The 18,654-nt window shown below is 45.4% G+C and overlaps 1 protein-coding gene across 1 annotated transcript; it reads right to left on the bottom strand.

Moving 5' to 3' along the window:
• Nucleotides 1-8,077: 8,077 nt before the first annotated feature.
• On the bottom strand, nt 8,078-18,642 carry trim8a (tripartite motif containing 8a). The gene is given in 8 exon segments (XM_047603745.1): nt 8,078-9,345; nt 9,656-9,771; nt 10,665-10,696; nt 10,963-11,196; nt 11,617-11,712; nt 17,259-17,842; nt 17,845-17,861; nt 18,345-18,642. Coding segments are annotated over 8 exon segments (1,764 nt in total). The 5' UTR covers nt 18,359-18,642; the 3' UTR covers nt 8,078-8,674.
• Nucleotides 18,643-18,654: the final 12 nt, after the last annotated feature.

Genomic DNA, 18,654 nt, shown 5'->3' with positions numbered 1-18,654 from the left:
GAGTGAATAATATCGCTACTTTGACGCATACTGCCAGGAAGCGAGCGCGTCTCCTTGGCGACGGCCACTTGTTTCCCAGCTAAGCGGCACTTGGAAAGAAATATGATTTTGGAATAAAATAAACTTAAGGGTAAGTGAGGGTGATTTGCTTCCTTTTACTAATATATCGATACCGTTATGTTTGACATAATTAGATTATTAATGCTAAATTTGGTGGCGCTGGGTTTGAACTACTTTCCATACAAAAATAAACCCCCCACACTCAAAGGGAAAAAACACAAACATAAAGTAATGGTAGCAATAAGAATGATGAATGTAACAAGTGCATAAACCTGCTCATAGAAAATCCGAGTTAGTTTACAGTATCAGTGGCAAAATGCCTGTCTATTACAGTCTTGTGTGCATTCACAGAATTACACGTGCAGTCACTCGGGTCATTGTGGACAGATATAACGAGAAAGGCTGCCATGTTTCTCAAAGGCTGCAGAGGTTAAAGAAATACTGCGTTGAATCCGCTCCAGATCCAGTCACTCCTGTCAGGCCTTAAAAGAAGGGACGTCCTCATTTTTCCAAAAGGTTAAAATGTTCCTCATCGTCAGTGTGACCACGCTATATTGTACCACCTCTACTTTCCATATGTTTTAAGTTTAAACTGTACAACAGAGGCATGTGATGTCATTGGTTAATTGAAGAAGGAAGAGGAAACATTTTTTTATACGGCCCGGACTATCTTCATCCGCTTTTCTTTCTCTTTCTCACACACACACACACTTCCTGTTCCTCTAATCAGCTGACTGGGAGTTTCCAGTCACGTCATTGTTGCCGTCGAACTTTAAATGTGTTCTCCTCTGCTGCTGTCAGCTATCGTTTCAGCTGAAGCAGCTGCAAACCTCCCATCTTAACTTCCAGGGACCAGGGCAGTCTCATGTAACCCAGACTGTCTTCTCCTCATCACCACCAGTGTCTACACTTAGTGTGGGCTCTCCTACACTAAGCACTGCCTTACGTTCTCGCCCTCTAATCTGAAGGTGTGAGTCTAATCACAAAATACACATTATGTTCTGTATTTTCTACTGTAAAATCTTCAATTAGCATGAAAGCTAACAATATTTCCCCCTGTAGTATCAGTCGGAGAAGTATGCTCCGAGTACAAGTATTTTTGCATTGTACTCACAGAAGGTACAGTTAAGAAGGCCAGAGTTGAGCTGAAGCCACCTTACAACCGCAGCACCTTTCACTGAAAACAATATTCCACTGTGCTTCTTCTTAATTAGATAAAGGTTAACAGCGAGAAAAGGTCATGTCTTAAATGAAACAATAACAACAATTCCAACTTGGGTGGAAACGGGAGGAATAAGCGACAGAAAATCAGAACAGAAGCGAGGCGAGACGCAGGTATTTACAGTGGAGGTGTTGTCCAGGCTGACGGAAAAACCACCAACAATAGATTCCACCGAGTGTGGGTGACAGTAAACAGAGGTATCGGTTGAAGCTTTACGAAGGCAGACTGCCACCTGCGCTGTGCAAACGCCCTCACATGAAAAACGTGACCTCTGTGAGGCAGCTGCGGCGGTGCAGATTCTTACGGTCTGCAGCTTATCTCAGAGATGCAGCTCCCGAACGTCCACGGAAGGCTCCCTCATCGTGTGTTTGCGGCACAATGAGAGTTCATGTGATGATTATTGTCAGTCACCACAGTGAGCCTGAGTTCCAGTGCCTGTTGACATGATTTCTCCGAGAGTGTAGGATAATATGAGCCTGGAGGAGACACGGGGAAAGAAAAGGGAAAGAAAACAGAAAAATGGGGAGTCATTGTTAAGCCCGACGCAACCTTCCCCAGCTGACAATTGGCCACGCTTTGAATCCCTGATTAAGGAGAGAGGCTCTGTTAGAGGCATCATCACTTGCAGAGGTGCATGGGGGAACATGATCCTCTGAAACACCAGTGGAGTGCAAATAACTGATGCAGTTTATGCAATGAAAATAGTCCAGGGATGGAAAAAACATATATATACTTGAATCATCTCAAACACTTATGTAAATTCAGGCTTTAATCAATGCCTCTGCATGGCGTAGGAGGGAGTGGGGCAAAATAGGGGGACGTTGAGGGAGAGAATTCAAACAAGCAACACTAGCACAGGGTAACACCGCCACAACTTTTTTTTTTTTTTTGTCCTAACAACTCAGTCATGCCAGGTGCTGCTATGGCAACGTGAGAAATGGCCACCTGTGCGATGCCCTTGATGGCAGCTTTCTGTCAGAGACGATGCCATCTCTGCGCAGCCTGACGGGAGGGTGAGAAACAACACGAATGATGACCTTTACCTGCCGCAGGCGTCGATGCTGCTTTGGTGATCGTGTCCCTGCTCCTTTCGAGAGGGGCATGAGGTAGATGCACTGAATTACACGGCACGAACAGCGCGAGAAAAAAAAAAAACCCTTGAGAGGTCGCATGGCGGACGTCAAATTAACGTGCAACAGTCCCCCAAATGTCACCTTCACTGAGAGCAGGTGCTGCTGCTTCTTATTTTCTGACTCATAAACCCCATCCGACTGGTATATGCTGAGTGGGAGTTTTGTGACCCTTTACACGACTCCTTTTATAGGGTATAAGGATTTTTATGGTCTGAGTCCTCACCTTCCTGTGGAGGTTGCGTCCGTGTCCAGAGCAATGCTGGTGCCTGTAGCATGAGTAACAATGTGATTGCACTGGAAATGAGACATCACTGGCGGATAAACATGCCAGAATTTCTCCATGATCATATTTTCTGGTAGCTTCTACTGATATTTCTTCTAAGTAGTTTTGGTTGCTTTAAATAAATACAGTGTATGTGTATGAACGTGTACATTTTTCAACATTTCTATGTCTAATCCATTTATGACTGTTTCAAAAATGGAAGCAAAACTATTTTCACGGCTCTAGAAACTTCTCATAAAACATGATACAACTCTATCCACAAATATTCGAGAAGATCACACAGTGAACAGATTTTTAATTTCAGTTTTTGTTTACAATAACTTACAATCAGTGCATTTACATGCACAGTTTAATTGAGCTATGGTTGAAATTTGACTTTCTGAATGCGGTTCTTACCCCTGGATGTCTCATTCGGATAAGTAGAACTCCAATTTTACACTTAAGTTGTCCAGTTAAAGTCAGATTAAGGCAATCATTTTTATTATTATTATTTTCACATGCATGTAAACGTACTGACTCCTGACTGGAAAGTACCATGAAGTCGAGGGTAGGGTGAGTAACTAGAAAAGAATCCATCTCTGGGAGAGGTTGGCTCGTCATAAATAAGGCTGACCCTGACTCATTCTATTCACAAGCTCTTTGAGTAACTAAAAAGCTGTTGGTGTGTGTGTGTGTGTGTGTGTGTGTTTGATCAGAAAGAGAAGGTGATGTCAGGGCTGGTACTGGAGACCAACACAAACCATGGACACGTCAGTGTGCGGACTGTGACCTGCCGAGCTCGGAGGTTCTGAGCACCAGTGACATGCAATCAACGAGGGTCACAGTTCATTTGTGTTGTTGATGGTTGCCAGGTGCATGCCATCTGTCCACCTGCAGCTATCCACCCACTCTCTGACCTGCTCCAGCGTAGCATAGCAGTGGGAAAGTTCAACAGCTTAAGCAGATTAAAGTGGTTCAGATTCATTGTTGAGGCCACCATAGCGAGGATTAGGTACAGATGACTAACAAATGGATCTAAACAATCAGTAAGAACATGTAAAAGGCACATTTGCCCTGACATTAACTGTAAATTGTGTCCTAATTTTGGCCGTGTTTCCTCTCTTTCAGAAACATCAGGAGAGTTTAACATGAAATGTGATTTAGAGGGCATGCTGGCAGCAACGCTTTTTTCTTTGTCCGCCCTCCATACCACATCGAATACACCAGGGAGGACTCATGGGTCAGTTCGGGTAAATGTCCCAGGCTCAGCAGAAAGTTAGGACTTCCCCTAAATGCAGTCACCATGAACAAAAATCAAGACTCTCTGTCTGTAACAGAGTGAGAAATATGTTTATGCGTGCCAGAAAGCATGCTGTAACCCTGCTGTAATAGTACACTGCAGTTATTATTAGTGGATTTACTTTTCAAGTGAACGGTGTGTCAAATGTGTACTTATATTTGTAATATAAGTACACATTTGACACACTGCTCGCTTGAAAAATGCATTCGAAGTTACTGTGCCATTTTTTTTTTTCCCAGATATACCATGACCTGGGTGACTGAGAACCTCCACAGACAAGAGGGATCTTTAAACATCTGGGTGAAACAGAAAGGGGAACATTCCATCCCACAGATACACCTGCACTACTGTTTTTATTAAGCTACTTCCAACCCACAGGATGAACTCATATGAAAAGTGAAACAGAGGTATTTTCTGGGTAAGTACTCAGCCCGCACGGCGGCTGACATTGCAGTGATGCCATTACAAGCAGGCGGCACGCACAAGTTAAAAAGGGTGAAGACATTTGTTTTCTTGTCCAGTTTTTACAAATGTGAATATTTTTTTGTAATAAGTGCAAAATAAGTGTAAAAGAAGGGAATAATCATTAACCACATTATTCAAGTGTCAAACTTTCCACCTCTTGACACCTGAATGTGTCACCCTAACATGGCCCCAGGCGAGTAAACGACATTGACCTTTTTGTGACAACGCAATGTTCTGCTGCGAACATTTGGACCTGGCCTCCAAATTCACCAGATCCCAAACTGATCGAGTATCTGAGGGATGATCTGCGGAGGCCGGGGAGACCTACACACAATATTTGGCAGGCGGTTATAATGTTATGCCTGATCGGTGTATGTTGTTTCATTGCTGCCTGTTTTCTTTCAGCTGGAACTTGACAGAGGACTGGTTTATGTTACAGTGATTTCCAAGAGCAAAAAATAGACTGGGAGATCAATAAACATTTGGCCACGGATCTTTGTCTTTGATGTGTGTGTGTGTGTGTGTGTGTGTGTGTGTGTGTGTGTGTGTGTGTGTGCGTGCGCTGGATTAGAGTTTTGGCACTGATTTCAAAGGCCTTATCGGATGAAGGTTAAAATTCTGCATGGTTGATGAATAGCCACTCTGTATGGACTGTGCTGTATATGTCAGTGTTCCTGTCAGGAGGACTGCTCAGACTATGCATGTGTGACCAGACTGATAACACTGACAATGACTTTTATAATACTCCTGCTACTGCAATACGTGGCTCCCGTCGTCAAATGTGTGCTGAGCTGATATTCATTGAAGTCAGAGAAAAACATTTCAGCTGCTATAACTGGTATTCCGATCCCTCCAGATTCACTGAGTTGTTGATTTAATTTTAAATCAAACCAATTGGGTTGTTCCCCTTCCGTCTACACTCAATAAACTTCCACGATAAAGCGAAAATAACACTGGAAACGCTCAAGTGCCGAGACCATCTGCTGCCGCGCTCCAAATTATAGTCAGGTGCATCCTGTTTGCTTCAATTATCCTTAAGACGTGAACTTGCCCGGAGACCACCTGCAGCAAATTGAACCGAAATGTTCACACCTGTGTATATAACGTCCCGCCATGTACACGGTGTGTGAGGACAAAGAGCAAGCAAGACCTCTGTGATCAGACAGCGCCGGAGCATAGATCAAGGCTAAGGGTATGAAGCCATTTCTAAAGGTCTGAGCCTTATAATGAGCAACGCTGGCCTCAAAAATGGTGCCTGCAGGAATAAGAGACACTGAGCTAATTAATCAGAAGAACGGGGCTCGGAGAAGGAACCAGATGGCCAGTCTTAACACAACTTCAGAAGTTATTTGCAGAAATGGAAGTACCTGCTGGAAGTCCTCCACAGGACTTCATCAATTAGGCCTTTAGGGTAGAGCAGCTACCTGCTGATGCCATTCCTACGGTGAAGCATGCTGGTGGTAGCATCTTGTCACGGGGCTCAGAAGGTGGAGCTGGGTTGTTCTCGAACCGGGAGGTTAGAGTTAGCAGATTAGGGTTAGCAGTTTCAAACCCCAGTACATGGACTTACATGCCTCTTTGAGCAAGACGTTGAAGAACCTTGAAGAAGACCTCCCTCAGAGGGAAGCGGCAAGAGACCGGGGAACAGCCATTGAGCAAAGGCATACAGCCAAAACAGTATGGAGCAGCATTAGCATGAGTCCTAAAGTGGTCCGGCCGAAGCCCAGAGTCTGTAGATCAATGGAGAGACTTTTCACATCCAACAAAGCCTGGATCTTCCAGGAGGAGGAATACACTGCCCCGAGCCCAGATGTGCAAACTTCGTGGACAACCAAAATGTGCCCTGTTAATACTGTCAAAGTGGGTTGTACAAAATATTGAACACTGCCTCAATAAATTAGACATTTCCTTTAAAAATGTAGAAAGCGTGGGAAAGAATAACAGAGAGAGATAGTGCCCACCCCATCTCCGATAGTATCCCCTGGCAAAAGCATACAAACAACAGCTGCACAGTTCCCTGCACACTGAACACACACACACACACACACACAGTACGGCCGCTTGTCCTGCTGCAGGCAGGGGCGTGTTGTACTCATACATATACAGCCCCGACACACCTGCCACAACAGAGCACAGCTGTCAGTGCATCACCCTTTACCCTATATGTAACCCCACTGAACACACACACACGCGCACACACACACTGAGCCTAGCTCTGCACATACATGACGAAACACACTGACTGATTGTGCGCCCGACACCTGAGCACACACTCACTTATGAAACAGGATTCAACTCGCACCGAGCCTTCACACGAGGCGCACAAAAGGAACACGCTTCATCTTCCTACGAGCTCTCGGTTAGAAAAAAAAAAGCACAAAGTGATTCAATGGAAAAAAAAACAGACTTGGTATGTTTTATATATGAAATTGATGTAAATTATTTCCAGGGATTAAAATAATGGTGCGGCCTGCCTTAGAATATCTGCTCTATGTTTTATTAATAACGCACGCCGAAGGAGCACCGAACAAGGGGAATGCTAATTGGCCCTCGCACAATAAATGTCAGGTTGCCACACTGTGTCTAAACCTCGGCTCCTCCCACTCCCCTCCCTCACGCATTCGCCGCTGAAGGGAGGGGCTGGGAATCATATCAGAAATTCTGAATGGGAGAGGAAGAAAACACATTGGACTGGAGAAACGGGGGAATGAAACAGGAGGGCACAACATTTTATAACCCATAAATAAGTGATGTGCCTCTCTTTGCTACGTAACCCCCCCCCACCCTCCTTCCCTCCCAGTCTAACCAGCCTTCCCTTTCTCCTCTCAGCCTTGACTTTGCCCCCCAGCTTGCTCCCGCTATCTGATTGAGGGGGAGGGGAACGATGAAAGGAGTATGAGTGACAGATAAGTAGATGACTATACTGTCCCAGCCCTCATTAAAACTCTGAGCTTATACCATCCGCCGCTCTAACCCTCCTCCTCCTCCTCCTCCTCCTCCTCCTCCTCCTCTGCATCGAGCCCTGGCAAATGATACCCCGGGAGAGGAAGAGGGAGAGGAGAGGGGAGGGAGGTGCTGCTCATCAGTTATTCCTGTTCTCTGACCTAACTTGACAACCAGCTCCAATAACGAGACAAAGAGGGATGAGACAAAGAGACCAGGATGTTGACAAGGAAGTGAACTGTCCTAAATTGGCAGATAATGGGCCTGCTGTGGGCCGGCCTGTAACACATCATCCTCCAAACCTCCTTACTCTGAATACAGTAGATCTCAAACATGTGGTCATTCAGGTTCCCCCCTCCGCCCACCCCCCCACCCCCATTTTACAAGCCATAACCTATGAATAGATCGCTGGTCAGCTGCAGGGTGGGAGGTACTGCAACAGTGGCTTTTCTTTTCATACAGGAAGCTGTGACATTTCATCTGTAACACGGTGACTCACACTGTATAACCTCTAAACCCAAACAAGTCACACAATCTCGGCGCAAGGAGACCTCAAACTATAATCAGACACGACATTTGAACTGACAAACGTGTCGCTCGGTTTAAACTACACACTGTAATCGTGGCAAAAAAGCCACAAGTCCACAATAAAATCTGCAAAACCAGTGCTTCAAGTACAACCAAAACAGACATTTTATATGCTTGTTTGTTTATTCAACATTTTCCACAGATTTTGGTTTATTCATAATCTTCTATAAAAAAAACTCATGAAAAACCTGACAAGCGTTTGCAGTCCAGTGTTTTTTATATATATATATATATATATAGATATATATATTCTAAAGCCACATGGACTTTGGAGTGCATGGAGAGGCTCCCTGCATGCTTTCAGCCGCAAACAGGAAATAATCAAGAGCTAGGAAATTGCAAGTTCAGTAAGAGTGTGTTGTCAGTCTTTTTAGGCACTGGAGTCTCTGGAGTCCCATGCTCAGGACTCGTGACAAAGGATATGTCGTTTCTTTAGTTCGCTGCTTGTATGGATTTAAGACTACATTATTCACATTAGCACTTCCAGTCGAATTGAAACAGAAAATAAATAAAAACACAACGCTGGGGTTTCAGATTAGAGTACTACCGGTGTCACTGTGATTCAGGGAGTAAACGGAGCTACGGCTGTCGAAAGAACGCGGAGGCCTGTTGAAGACACAGACCGGCGACATGTCCGTGAATCAAAATGGAAAGGAGTGGAAATCTGATGCTAATTCTGCCGTCAGAAAACAACCGTTGTTTCACTTGGTCCCGTAATGCTTGGTTGAAGACTGGCCGTACAGCCCGTAGAAGTCGGGGTGTCTGGCCGTCTGTGACGCTTCCATCAGTCCCCTTATGGGGAAATGCTGCAGTGGTTGGGTCGCGGACAGTGGGGCGTGTGAGGGAAACTCCTGAGAGGTCATGGACGGGAAGGAGTCCGGCGCTGGGTACGGAGGCCGGGCACGAGCAGCGGGGGCCCTGGAGCAGCAGCAGTTACTCAGAGTGCACATCAGTACTTTCCTCTCCCTCTCCCTCTCCTCGTACATGGCTTGTTGAGAGGCGCCTCCACCTGGGAAGTGGGAGGTTGGGAATATAGTCCCTGAGTGGTGGCTAGAGCTGGACCCTAGACCCACCATGTGATGGGATGAGGAGTCAAGGAGCCGACTATGGCCTTGGCCAGCGTGAGGATTCTGGGAGAGGACATCCGAGGGGTACACAGATGAAGGGCGATGGCTCTGGTCAGCCAGGAAAGGTTTTTTGCTGCTGTAGAGCAAAGGCGGAGAAGCCTGCGAGGCGGCGTTTTCAGTGTTACTCTCCAGGAAAGCCATGCCGTATTTTCTCTTCTGTTGTCCTGAACTGGTTCCCATTTGGGAGCCAGAAGAGCTGCTTTGGGACTGGATAATCTCTAGAATGGACGCCTCATTGAAAGGTTCTGGGAATTGAAAGGGGTGTCGGAGAACAAAGAGAGTTAAAGAGCGCTTTGTTCAGTTTTAAGATGTTATAAATTCGTGTATATACGAGCCTTAAAGTTTGCATTTCAAGTTTACAGTTTTTATTTTATTTTTCTCAGGTATCTTACACCTTTTTATTACCTTGTGTGTGGAATTTTCACTGTTTCTACTGTAGTCCTTTTTTACTACTTCCATGTACAGCAACACATTTCACTGTGCATTTCTCATCTCATCTCATCTCATTTCATCTTATATTATCGAAGCTTAGTCTTTACTCAATTTCATTCCTACCTTCCAGCGTTTTTCTCAGATTCTTCTCTCTTGTTGAGAGGTCGGACAGCAAATTAAGGGAGTTGAGCTGGCCCACTCTGAGCGGAGGGATGGCACTATTCAGGTGTGAGTTGGACCTGAAAAAAAGACACACAAAAGTAAAAATGATGGATATATTTTGTGATAGGTTTGTGAAGTATCCTGTTCAAGATTATTTTTTATTTTTTATTATTAAATGAAATGAAAAACCAAATGTTTAAAAGGAGTGGTACTTGAATTTTTTTCCTCTCCAATGGACAAGTTAAAATGTAACTTTTTCTCTCGTTATCATTATTCGTGTGTTTTTGGCCTTGTGGCTGCCCTTATTTGGTCCTGATGTGCGCGCACATTTCCTGGTTTGTTAATAATTAACTTTGTAAGACAATAACACTCTCTTCCCCATCAGCTACAGGCTGACATTCATCGCACAGATCATTGCACTCCACCACTAACAAACCCTTCTGACTGACCCAGGCACGCAAAACAGCAACTGACTCTGGCTGGGCGAAGAAAATCTATCGGTCCACAGTCCAGTCAGTTTCATTCCAAGACCTACAAACAAACAACGTTCTGGACAATATTCCTGTTGAACTGTTGAAGTACCGATGAGATCGCTGAGGTGTTGGCCAGCCTCAAACACTTTGATGTCATATTTTCCATAAAGGAATAAGACCAACATTTGTATTATTTCTGAGTTACTGCTGTTAACTTACATCAATAACTTAAATTATAAGCTCAGTGCTGTCACACAATGTTTTTATCTGTTCCTTGCTTAAATGTCACATAGGTTTGATATTCAGGTCATTGGGCAAAGGAGAGGAGTGAATGGACCGGCACACAACAGACTGATGTTCACATCTCTCCTTTGTGCAAGTACACTTTGGTTTCAAAATCTTTTAAATGACTTATTTCTGGTTTCAAAGGAGGCTGAATAATTGCATGGGCAGTCTCCAGACAGTGTGCATAAATCCATCCGTGGCTCAGTGCTCACCTGTCCATTAGCAGCTGGTACGGTTTTGTGTTCTGAAAAAGACAATAACATGCACAATTAGCTCATTAGCCACAGGATTTGCCTTTAAACGTCTCACTAAGTGCTACAATGAAGAGAACGACAGCGAAGGCGTCGTACATCATCTGTCAGCGTACAGTATACCGAGCTCACACCTCAGTGTTTGGCCCACGTAGCACATTTTGGTCATCGTGCGTTTTCAAGTCTCGAAACGAATCATTTCATTCAGCAGATGTGAAACACGAATGCACAGGCGAGAGTGCGCGTGGGAGACTCGTACCTTCATGAAGTTCACGCTCTCCGTTCTTTGGAGGAACGTTTGTACCGAGCTCAGGAGCTTTTCCGCTTCCTGGTGCTTCTCGTTGAGCTGCAGAGCCTGGTGGGAGTTCTTCCTGGCGTACGTGGCGTAAGTGCTCTCCAGCATCTGCATGGTTTCGGCCTGGTTTGTTTCGAGCAGCGCGTGCATCCTCTGGTACCGGGCCCTGACGCGCTCCTTCAGCTCAGACACCGCATCCTATGTCGGAACACAAGCACGCGGTTATAAAATGAAATGGAACCTGGCTGAAGTGTCCGTTTCAAAAAATACACCTCGGAAACCCCACTCTGCAAAAAAAACCCAAAAAAAAAACAGGACCTTGTGCTTCAATACACACTGATGAATTGAGTGCTGTAAATTAAATTAGATTGTTTTCTTCCTCCGTTTTGTGGAATCTGCAATTTTCTCGTTCAGAACTAAAGTTGGAACTTTGTAAGATGTTTTTTCCACCCCGATGCATTTACAAGTCATAGCTGGAAACACATTTTCCTACAGTGTGAAGGAGGGCAGAGTCATTTCATTACAGCAAACAAAATTAAAGTAAAAACCCACATGATGACAAAGAACAAAGGGACCAGTATCACTAAGTATATGCAGTGTTATTTTTGTGCGCTGCACCTTCATTAGTGTCTTGTCAGACTCCAGCTTGTTGAGCTGCTCATCGATGTTCTGAACACGACCCTCCAGTCTGTCTTGCTGCCTCATTAGCATGGCCTGGGGAGAGATGACAGAGGCGGGATGGATTAGACAGATGAGCCACAACATGTAATGAAAATAAAAATATACACCGAAACTTTCTAAAAAACCCAGGCCTCGGCTCCTCTCGTGAGTTACTGCGACACAACTTCCTCCACAGTCCTGATTAGAGGCAGGAAACAACAGCTGCCAGTGACAAGCACATGTATTCACCCATTAGCAGGGCACCGCCAGCGCAGGCACAACACAAACTGCACAAATCCACCTCTGATTGCGCCTAAGTTTGGGACCCTGCTACATCATCATTGTCGGGACCGGCCTACTTCCTCTGTGGGCTCAATCAAGAGCGCATAAAGAGCCAAAGGCCGCCAGTAAAAAGAACCAGTAAACAGAATCCTTCTCCATTTGCTGTGGGAGATGGAAATCAATCTGCAGTCACGAGGCTGACAGCTAACTAGGAACAAGGGAGGGCAGGTATGCTTTTTTAATGAACTGTTTCTGCATGGGAAAGGCACCGTGCCCAAATAAGAGAAAAACCTGCTGTCATGGCAACAAAGCCTTGTGTATGTATTTATACGTGAGAGCTAATGTGTATGTGAGGGAGCAGAAAGCTGGGGCGTCTCGCTACCCCTCGCTACCCTGCGTTCTCATTTTGCCACATGCATTGCTCCCATTGTTTGCATTGGCCTCTGTGTCAGTGACAGATTGTCATGTCTGTGTGCACAACCCCGGAGTCTGCCCCCTCCCTCCCCCCCTCCCTCCCTCCCCATGAGTGCAGCGCACCGGCAGAAAGGGAACGGGAGGAAAGGAACTGCTTGCATATGCCAAGATTGGAAAGAAAGGAAGAAAGAGGGAAAGTGAGAAAGACGTACAAAAAAGACAGTGAAAGCAACAGGGGGAGAAAAAAAAAAGTTTCAAGCAAAAAAAAAAAAAAAAAAAAAAAAAGGAGAGTGAGAGAGAGAGATAGGGAGAATGAGGACATTCCTGTGGCCTCGAGTGAGCGAGTTTCAGGGTAGTTAGATTGTGGTATCACAGCAACAGGCCTCTTCAGCTGCTTACAACACTCATGTTGTCTTATGGACATCAACTGAATGAACGATTCCAACAGCCCAGCTACAGTTTCCTAAACAGAACAGCCAAAGGGACTCTAAATGAGAAATAAATAGTAGTCTCTACAACACAATACTACCCCCACTACTTTTGCATTATTTAAACTTTCCTTTTTAGTGTAGAAGACTGCTGACAATTTTTTATTTTTTTTCACCTGGGAGACATCAGGAATATTGTTGTCTCCCACAGGCACTTGAAAAACTGGATCGCTGACAATGGATGCCCAACGTGGGAAAGACCACAAAATAAGCCAAAGTGGTATTTAAACTGGTAAAGCAACACTGATCCCCAGCAGAAACAGACCGACATTCATTAGCCACCCATATTTAAGGTTTCCCTTTTCTCCTTTGAGCTTTGTTTTGGTCACCACCAACCTCTGACTTCCACACTGTTTAGTGTTAGCCAATCTGAAACTTATTGTGAGCTAACATTTAAAATACCCTGCCCTTCTGACCGGGAGGAAGCACAGTGGATACGTACTTATGCCTACACTCTACAGTCCCTTCTCTTCTTTTGGTGCTCTCAAAAGGTTACTAGATGTTTTTCTTTGCTATAAACTCTTTCTTTTTTTGACAACAATCCTTGCTTTGAACACCATGTCCTGTTTTAGTTTTTTTTCAATGAGCACCATAATCTTCTCATAAACACCTTCTAGATTCTACTTCCTGAATGATAGAGAACTCATAGAACCTAAGTTACATTAGTAACTTCCATACCTTTGCTATAGGCATCAGCCATATTCCTAGTTTCTTTGGGGTGCTCCGCCTCTGTTGCTACAGCTGCTCTCTTCCTCAGTGTATACCATTTAACATGAAACACAGAACAACCCGTGGCTACAACAGACAACACATTTTGAAACTCCCATAACCTGCAAAACTCCAAACAATTTCAATGGCCCTGATTAGCTTAATCTGGATTACGTGAACTTGTTTCACCGGGGCTTAAATGCAACAGACCTTCATTTACATCGAAAAGTCCTGCCCTATAGCTTTAAGATGGCTTTGTCAGCCTGCCATTTGGCAGGAATAGATATTGTACAGTTAATCTATCGAAGCTGCCTGCTACAGTTGAAAATGTCATTGCTGAGAGTCCAAATCTGAGGGGAACTGTGGAGTCGAGTCACAGTTCTCTTTGTCTCTAAGAGTGACCCCACTCTCAAGACACATGGTCATTTGATCCATTACTAATATAAAAATATTGATCAGCCCTAAGTGCTTAGAAAAAAACGTTTTCAATAATTTGTTAATGCGTTAATTGCAGCATCACCACTGCAGGACTGTCCGTTTTCTCTAGACATCTCACTCTAAGAACTGAGGCCCCTAGAGCCATGGGGACGAATGTGAGCTGCTGAAGCAAGTCCAACATTATAAAATGATAAATTATACAGGCGCCGGAGCAACAAGCCATACTTTAATTAGTAAGTATATGTTATTAAGTTTTTTTATGGGAGGAATGTAATTGACACTTTTATGTTCACAGGATTCTTTGCTCATTCATGGTCAGAAAAAAAAAAAGAGCAAGCCGCTCAGATTCTTTCCCTGTAGCTTCAACACGCAAAGCACCACACCTTGGAAACTATTCTTCAGTTTCAGAGCACGTAAATGTGAGCTAAACACGCAGATTATTTGTGAGTCAGACTAATAGTAGTATTAAATGAACAAATACAAACTCTGGTAGTGCTCAGAGTACATATTTGAATGACGGGCTGCACTTTTTAATCACTGATGGACACGTTGAGCAAGGTTACAATGAACAGCTCCTTGTTGCTGTGGGTATCACATGTTCTACCAGCATGCACATGAGGATTGCGCACACACTGGGAGAGGTGCGCTGGGTAAGGAAGTTATTTATGATGAATGCTTGGCCGTCGCTCTAACACACCCTGTTCTACTTAATACAGAGAGGATGAGGGAGAAAAGACTCATCGATGCATATGTCGAGTTTGCTGCGTTTCCGTGGTTAGTGCCTAACGTTCGATGCACTCACTTATCGTGCCACCTAAAGAGGTGTCGTGAAGACGGGGGATCACTGGTTCGGTGTCACCTTACCACGTAAGTCAGCCTGACTTTATGCTGAAAACCAACCAGAGCAGCCCGGAAACCCTGTTTCACACAGTCATAACACATCCCACACCTGTACCACATCTCGACACTACATCTTGCTTACACAAGAGGCAGTGCCAGCTAAACACTCCTCTTCAAACAATCTGATAATATCCGCCAAACCTGACTCACGAGGCATCTAGCTAGTCATCTCCTCCAGGGTTTCCAAGTATCGTCTGCACAGTACCTAAAAACCTTTGAGACTGATATTAATCACTGCGGTCTTAATACACTCCATAAAAGTTCAGTGGTGGCTCCTACAGTGACTTAAGTCTGAATGTTGCGTTAAGAAAACAGGAAAAGACACTGTGTTGGGGTTATTTATGTTGTAAATGGCGCATGGGCTGCTTTGTGTGAGTTGGCTTTGTGTTAGGCAGCAGCGTTTCTGCGCCCATTGGTCCTTCTCTTCAACAATCGCGTCTTCCTCATTTTGTTATGTTATGTTTCCTCCAATTCCTTTTTCGTCTCGATGCGCGTTCGAAATAGCATGAGGGGTAAGGGGCAGCGCGGCAGCAGCATGAAAGCCTACCTTTATCAAGCTTAAACCTGCCAATGATCACTTTCCCCACTGTCCTATTTAGGCATCCAGACACCCACAGGTTGCCAGGAAGCTCATGTTTAAATGAGGAGCCTCAGGCTGAATGAACAGAGAGCCTCTTTCACAATCAACTGACAACTATTCCCCACTTCTGATGTCAATGGACTGCCCTCAGCATTCTGGGGAACTGACTCACTCCAGCCCAGATTCAAGAAACAGCAAACAGCAGAGCTTCCATGAGAGATGGTTTCCGGCCGAGGTGCCTGAGAAAACCAAGGTGAGGCTGTGTGGGAGGGCTCCTCCTCCGCTTGTCCCAAGGACAACATTACTATTATGTTACCCAGCCTTTCTCGTCTTGAAATTACTAAGAAGCCTTCAAAAGGTTACAGTAAAACTTTAACCTAAGATACAAACATAGCTACATTGGTTTTTTCCCTCTTACTTTATCCCAAAAGCAACAAGAGTGCTGCCAGGGGAATTAAAATCCTTTTACCAAAATAGACCACAGCTCTGTTAAGAAGAACTACCTCTCAGTAAGTAATGATGAGAAGCCACTCCGGCCTCAGATTACTTCAACAAACGGCCCGGCACACAAGAAGCTCAACTTTTTGGCTTTTGCAACGCTTATCGATAAATTAGAGTGCCGTCTGTGTCGGAGGGCCCCCAAACAGGGACCAGCGTTAATCTGAGAAGAGCCAGGAACTCTGACTGCTGGACAACTCCATCGGCCCCGCGAACATACAGTTGTGAAAGAACAGAAAGATGGGTGGGTGTGTGCATGTGAGTGTGTGTAGAGACTAAGAGCAGCTGTGGAAAGGGCTGAACAGACATCTTTTGTCCCAATAATAGCTCTGAACCAGGGCAACAGTTTGCACTTAAGACTTATTTAGAACTTTGTGATCTACGCTGGAAAGAAATGTCTGAAACTTTCTCAAATGGAATAATACAATCACTAATCGCGAAGGCACCGACAAGGCAGAAACTACCGTGGTTCTCACTCCTACCCCTTCACACATGGGGAGGAACAGGGAAGAAGCATGTATAAGGCAGCGTGGGTGGGTGGTTGTTTTTTACACCTTTCTACTTACATTAGGCTTGTGAAACGAGAGCAAACCAGAATAAAGAACTGAGGGAAAATACATAAGTGGACCCCGCAATGAAACACAAGCCTAACGTGAGACTCAATCCTACGTATATATCTTCAAGGCCACCGTGCCAAGTCAAATCATTGTTCATTATTCATCATTACATACTGTTCGGCAGTTTGTTGCCAGATCATCACACGTTCTGTAAAGCCCCTTTTTCTTTTCTACCTCTTCCTCCTGTCAAGGTTTCCCTAAACGAACCGTCCCTTGCCAAAGCTCGAAATACTGCGCATGTGAGCATTTTCACGCCTCGCCACGTTTGTAAGAAGAAGCTCGATCGGGGTGGCTGACATCAACAAACTACCTGTGGATCACACGGGTAATCATTTCCGGCGGAGATAACATCACAGAACTTAAGGGTGGGTGGCGTGATACAGGATAAGAGCAGTGTGCGTGCATGCATGTGTGTGTGTGTGTGTGTGTGTGTGTGTGTGTGTGTGTGTGTGTGTGTACCGTGATCTACCCAGAGGGGTGGCTTTCACCTGTCCTCTCCTTTCACATCACAAAAACATTACAAGAGGAGGCAAAGAGTGAACGCCTTCATGGACAGCGAACTGTAAGAAACGTTCGCTCCCCCGCAAAAGAAATACTTGTGCATCTATCACATCGGCTCACTGTCATGTGAGTTTCGGATGCAAGTTTGATTTTGTGTGCGTGGGATTTGTCTACCTGCATTTGTATGCGTTGCGTGTCAACATCGCAGACTGTGTGTCTTTGGTTAGTGCAGTGAGAGATGCAGCAGAACGGACACAGAGCCACCTGGTCGTCCTCACAGTGGAGCAGCCTGTACTCCTCATGACTGGGACAGGTCCAAGCGCTCAGCTCCTCCGCGTCAACTAACAGGTGTCCCGGGGCCGCGCACGGCTGCTGGAGGTGCGTCTGGATATGAATTTGGCAGCAGGGCTCCTTGCAGCGCAGGCAGACTTTCCGCACGGGCAGCGGGGGGCCTCGTCTGCAGAGGACACAGTGCAGCACGGCGGGGACTTTCTCAGTGTTCAGGGCGTTAAAGCGCTTCACGATGTTGGCGAGCTTAAAGTTCTTCTCCAGTGCCGGCTTCTGGTCGTAGTCGTGGTTGCACTCGGGACAACGGACCGCGGCGCTGTCCTTGGCCCAAGCCTCGGAGATGCAGCCCTTGCAGAAGTTGTGCTTGCACGGCAGCTGGATGGGCTCGTCGAAGACATTCAGGCAAATGGGACACAGGAGCTCCTCTTCGAAGCAGTTTTTCCAGCTCGCGTCCATGGCCTCGGCTGAATCCACACTGATGCTGAGCAGCTGAGGAGAGCAAAAGCGAGACTCAGCTTCTAAATATGGCAGTAAGCTCTATTTGATATAGAAATGTCCATGCGGGCCGAGCACAGTCTCATTTCTGCTATCCACAGATAGACGTGTGCCAAACAAACTCACAGGAAGAGAAATGACCAGGACTTAGAAGCTTATTAAGAGTCTATTACAGCTACTTTTCATAGGAAACGGGCAACTCTTTTAACAGAAAGAGAAAGAACTCATAAGAAAACTAGGATATAAACATGATGCAACATATTGATATAATTGTCACAGTGGAAGCTGTGGCGTTTGAAAGCGAGTGACAACTTGCCACTGAATAACCCTGGACTCTTCCGATAAAATGTTACAGTTTTTTACGCAAACACACTCTCAATTCTTAAAGACAGTTTCGCAAAAGGGCGAATAAACACCACGGAAGTCTACCGAAGCGAACTAAACGTGTTCTTACGGAAGAAACGCAACGTTACCAACTATTTATTTTCCATGTCGTCGGCAGACTCCGGTGCACCTACAACGCCGCGCAGCTTGTCATGCAGCCCGCGATGAGATCCAGCTCCTCCGGGTGGATTACAGCCGTGTGTCCGACGTAGAGCTCAGCGCCGGGATTTTATAGGATCCCCGGCTGGGTTTGTCGGCCGGTTTCGCTTTCCCGTCAACTCTTTGAGTAATATTTGATGGTAAGTGCAGGCAGACAGTGACTCGTCGGAAGGGAGCGCAGCACTTCCACACCACCGACCGAGGCCCCCCCCCTCCTCCTCCTCCCCCCCCTCCAATAACGTGA

Source organism: Mugil cephalus, chromosome 13 (genome assembly GCF_022458985.1).
Source record: "Mugil cephalus isolate CIBA_MC_2020 chromosome 13, CIBA_Mcephalus_1.1, whole genome shotgun sequence".
Taxonomy (NCBI): domain Eukaryota; kingdom Metazoa; phylum Chordata; class Actinopteri; order Mugiliformes; family Mugilidae; genus Mugil; species Mugil cephalus.
The sequence above is the reverse complement of the archived record's forward strand: the minus strand, read 5'-3'. Positions and strand labels throughout refer to the sequence as shown.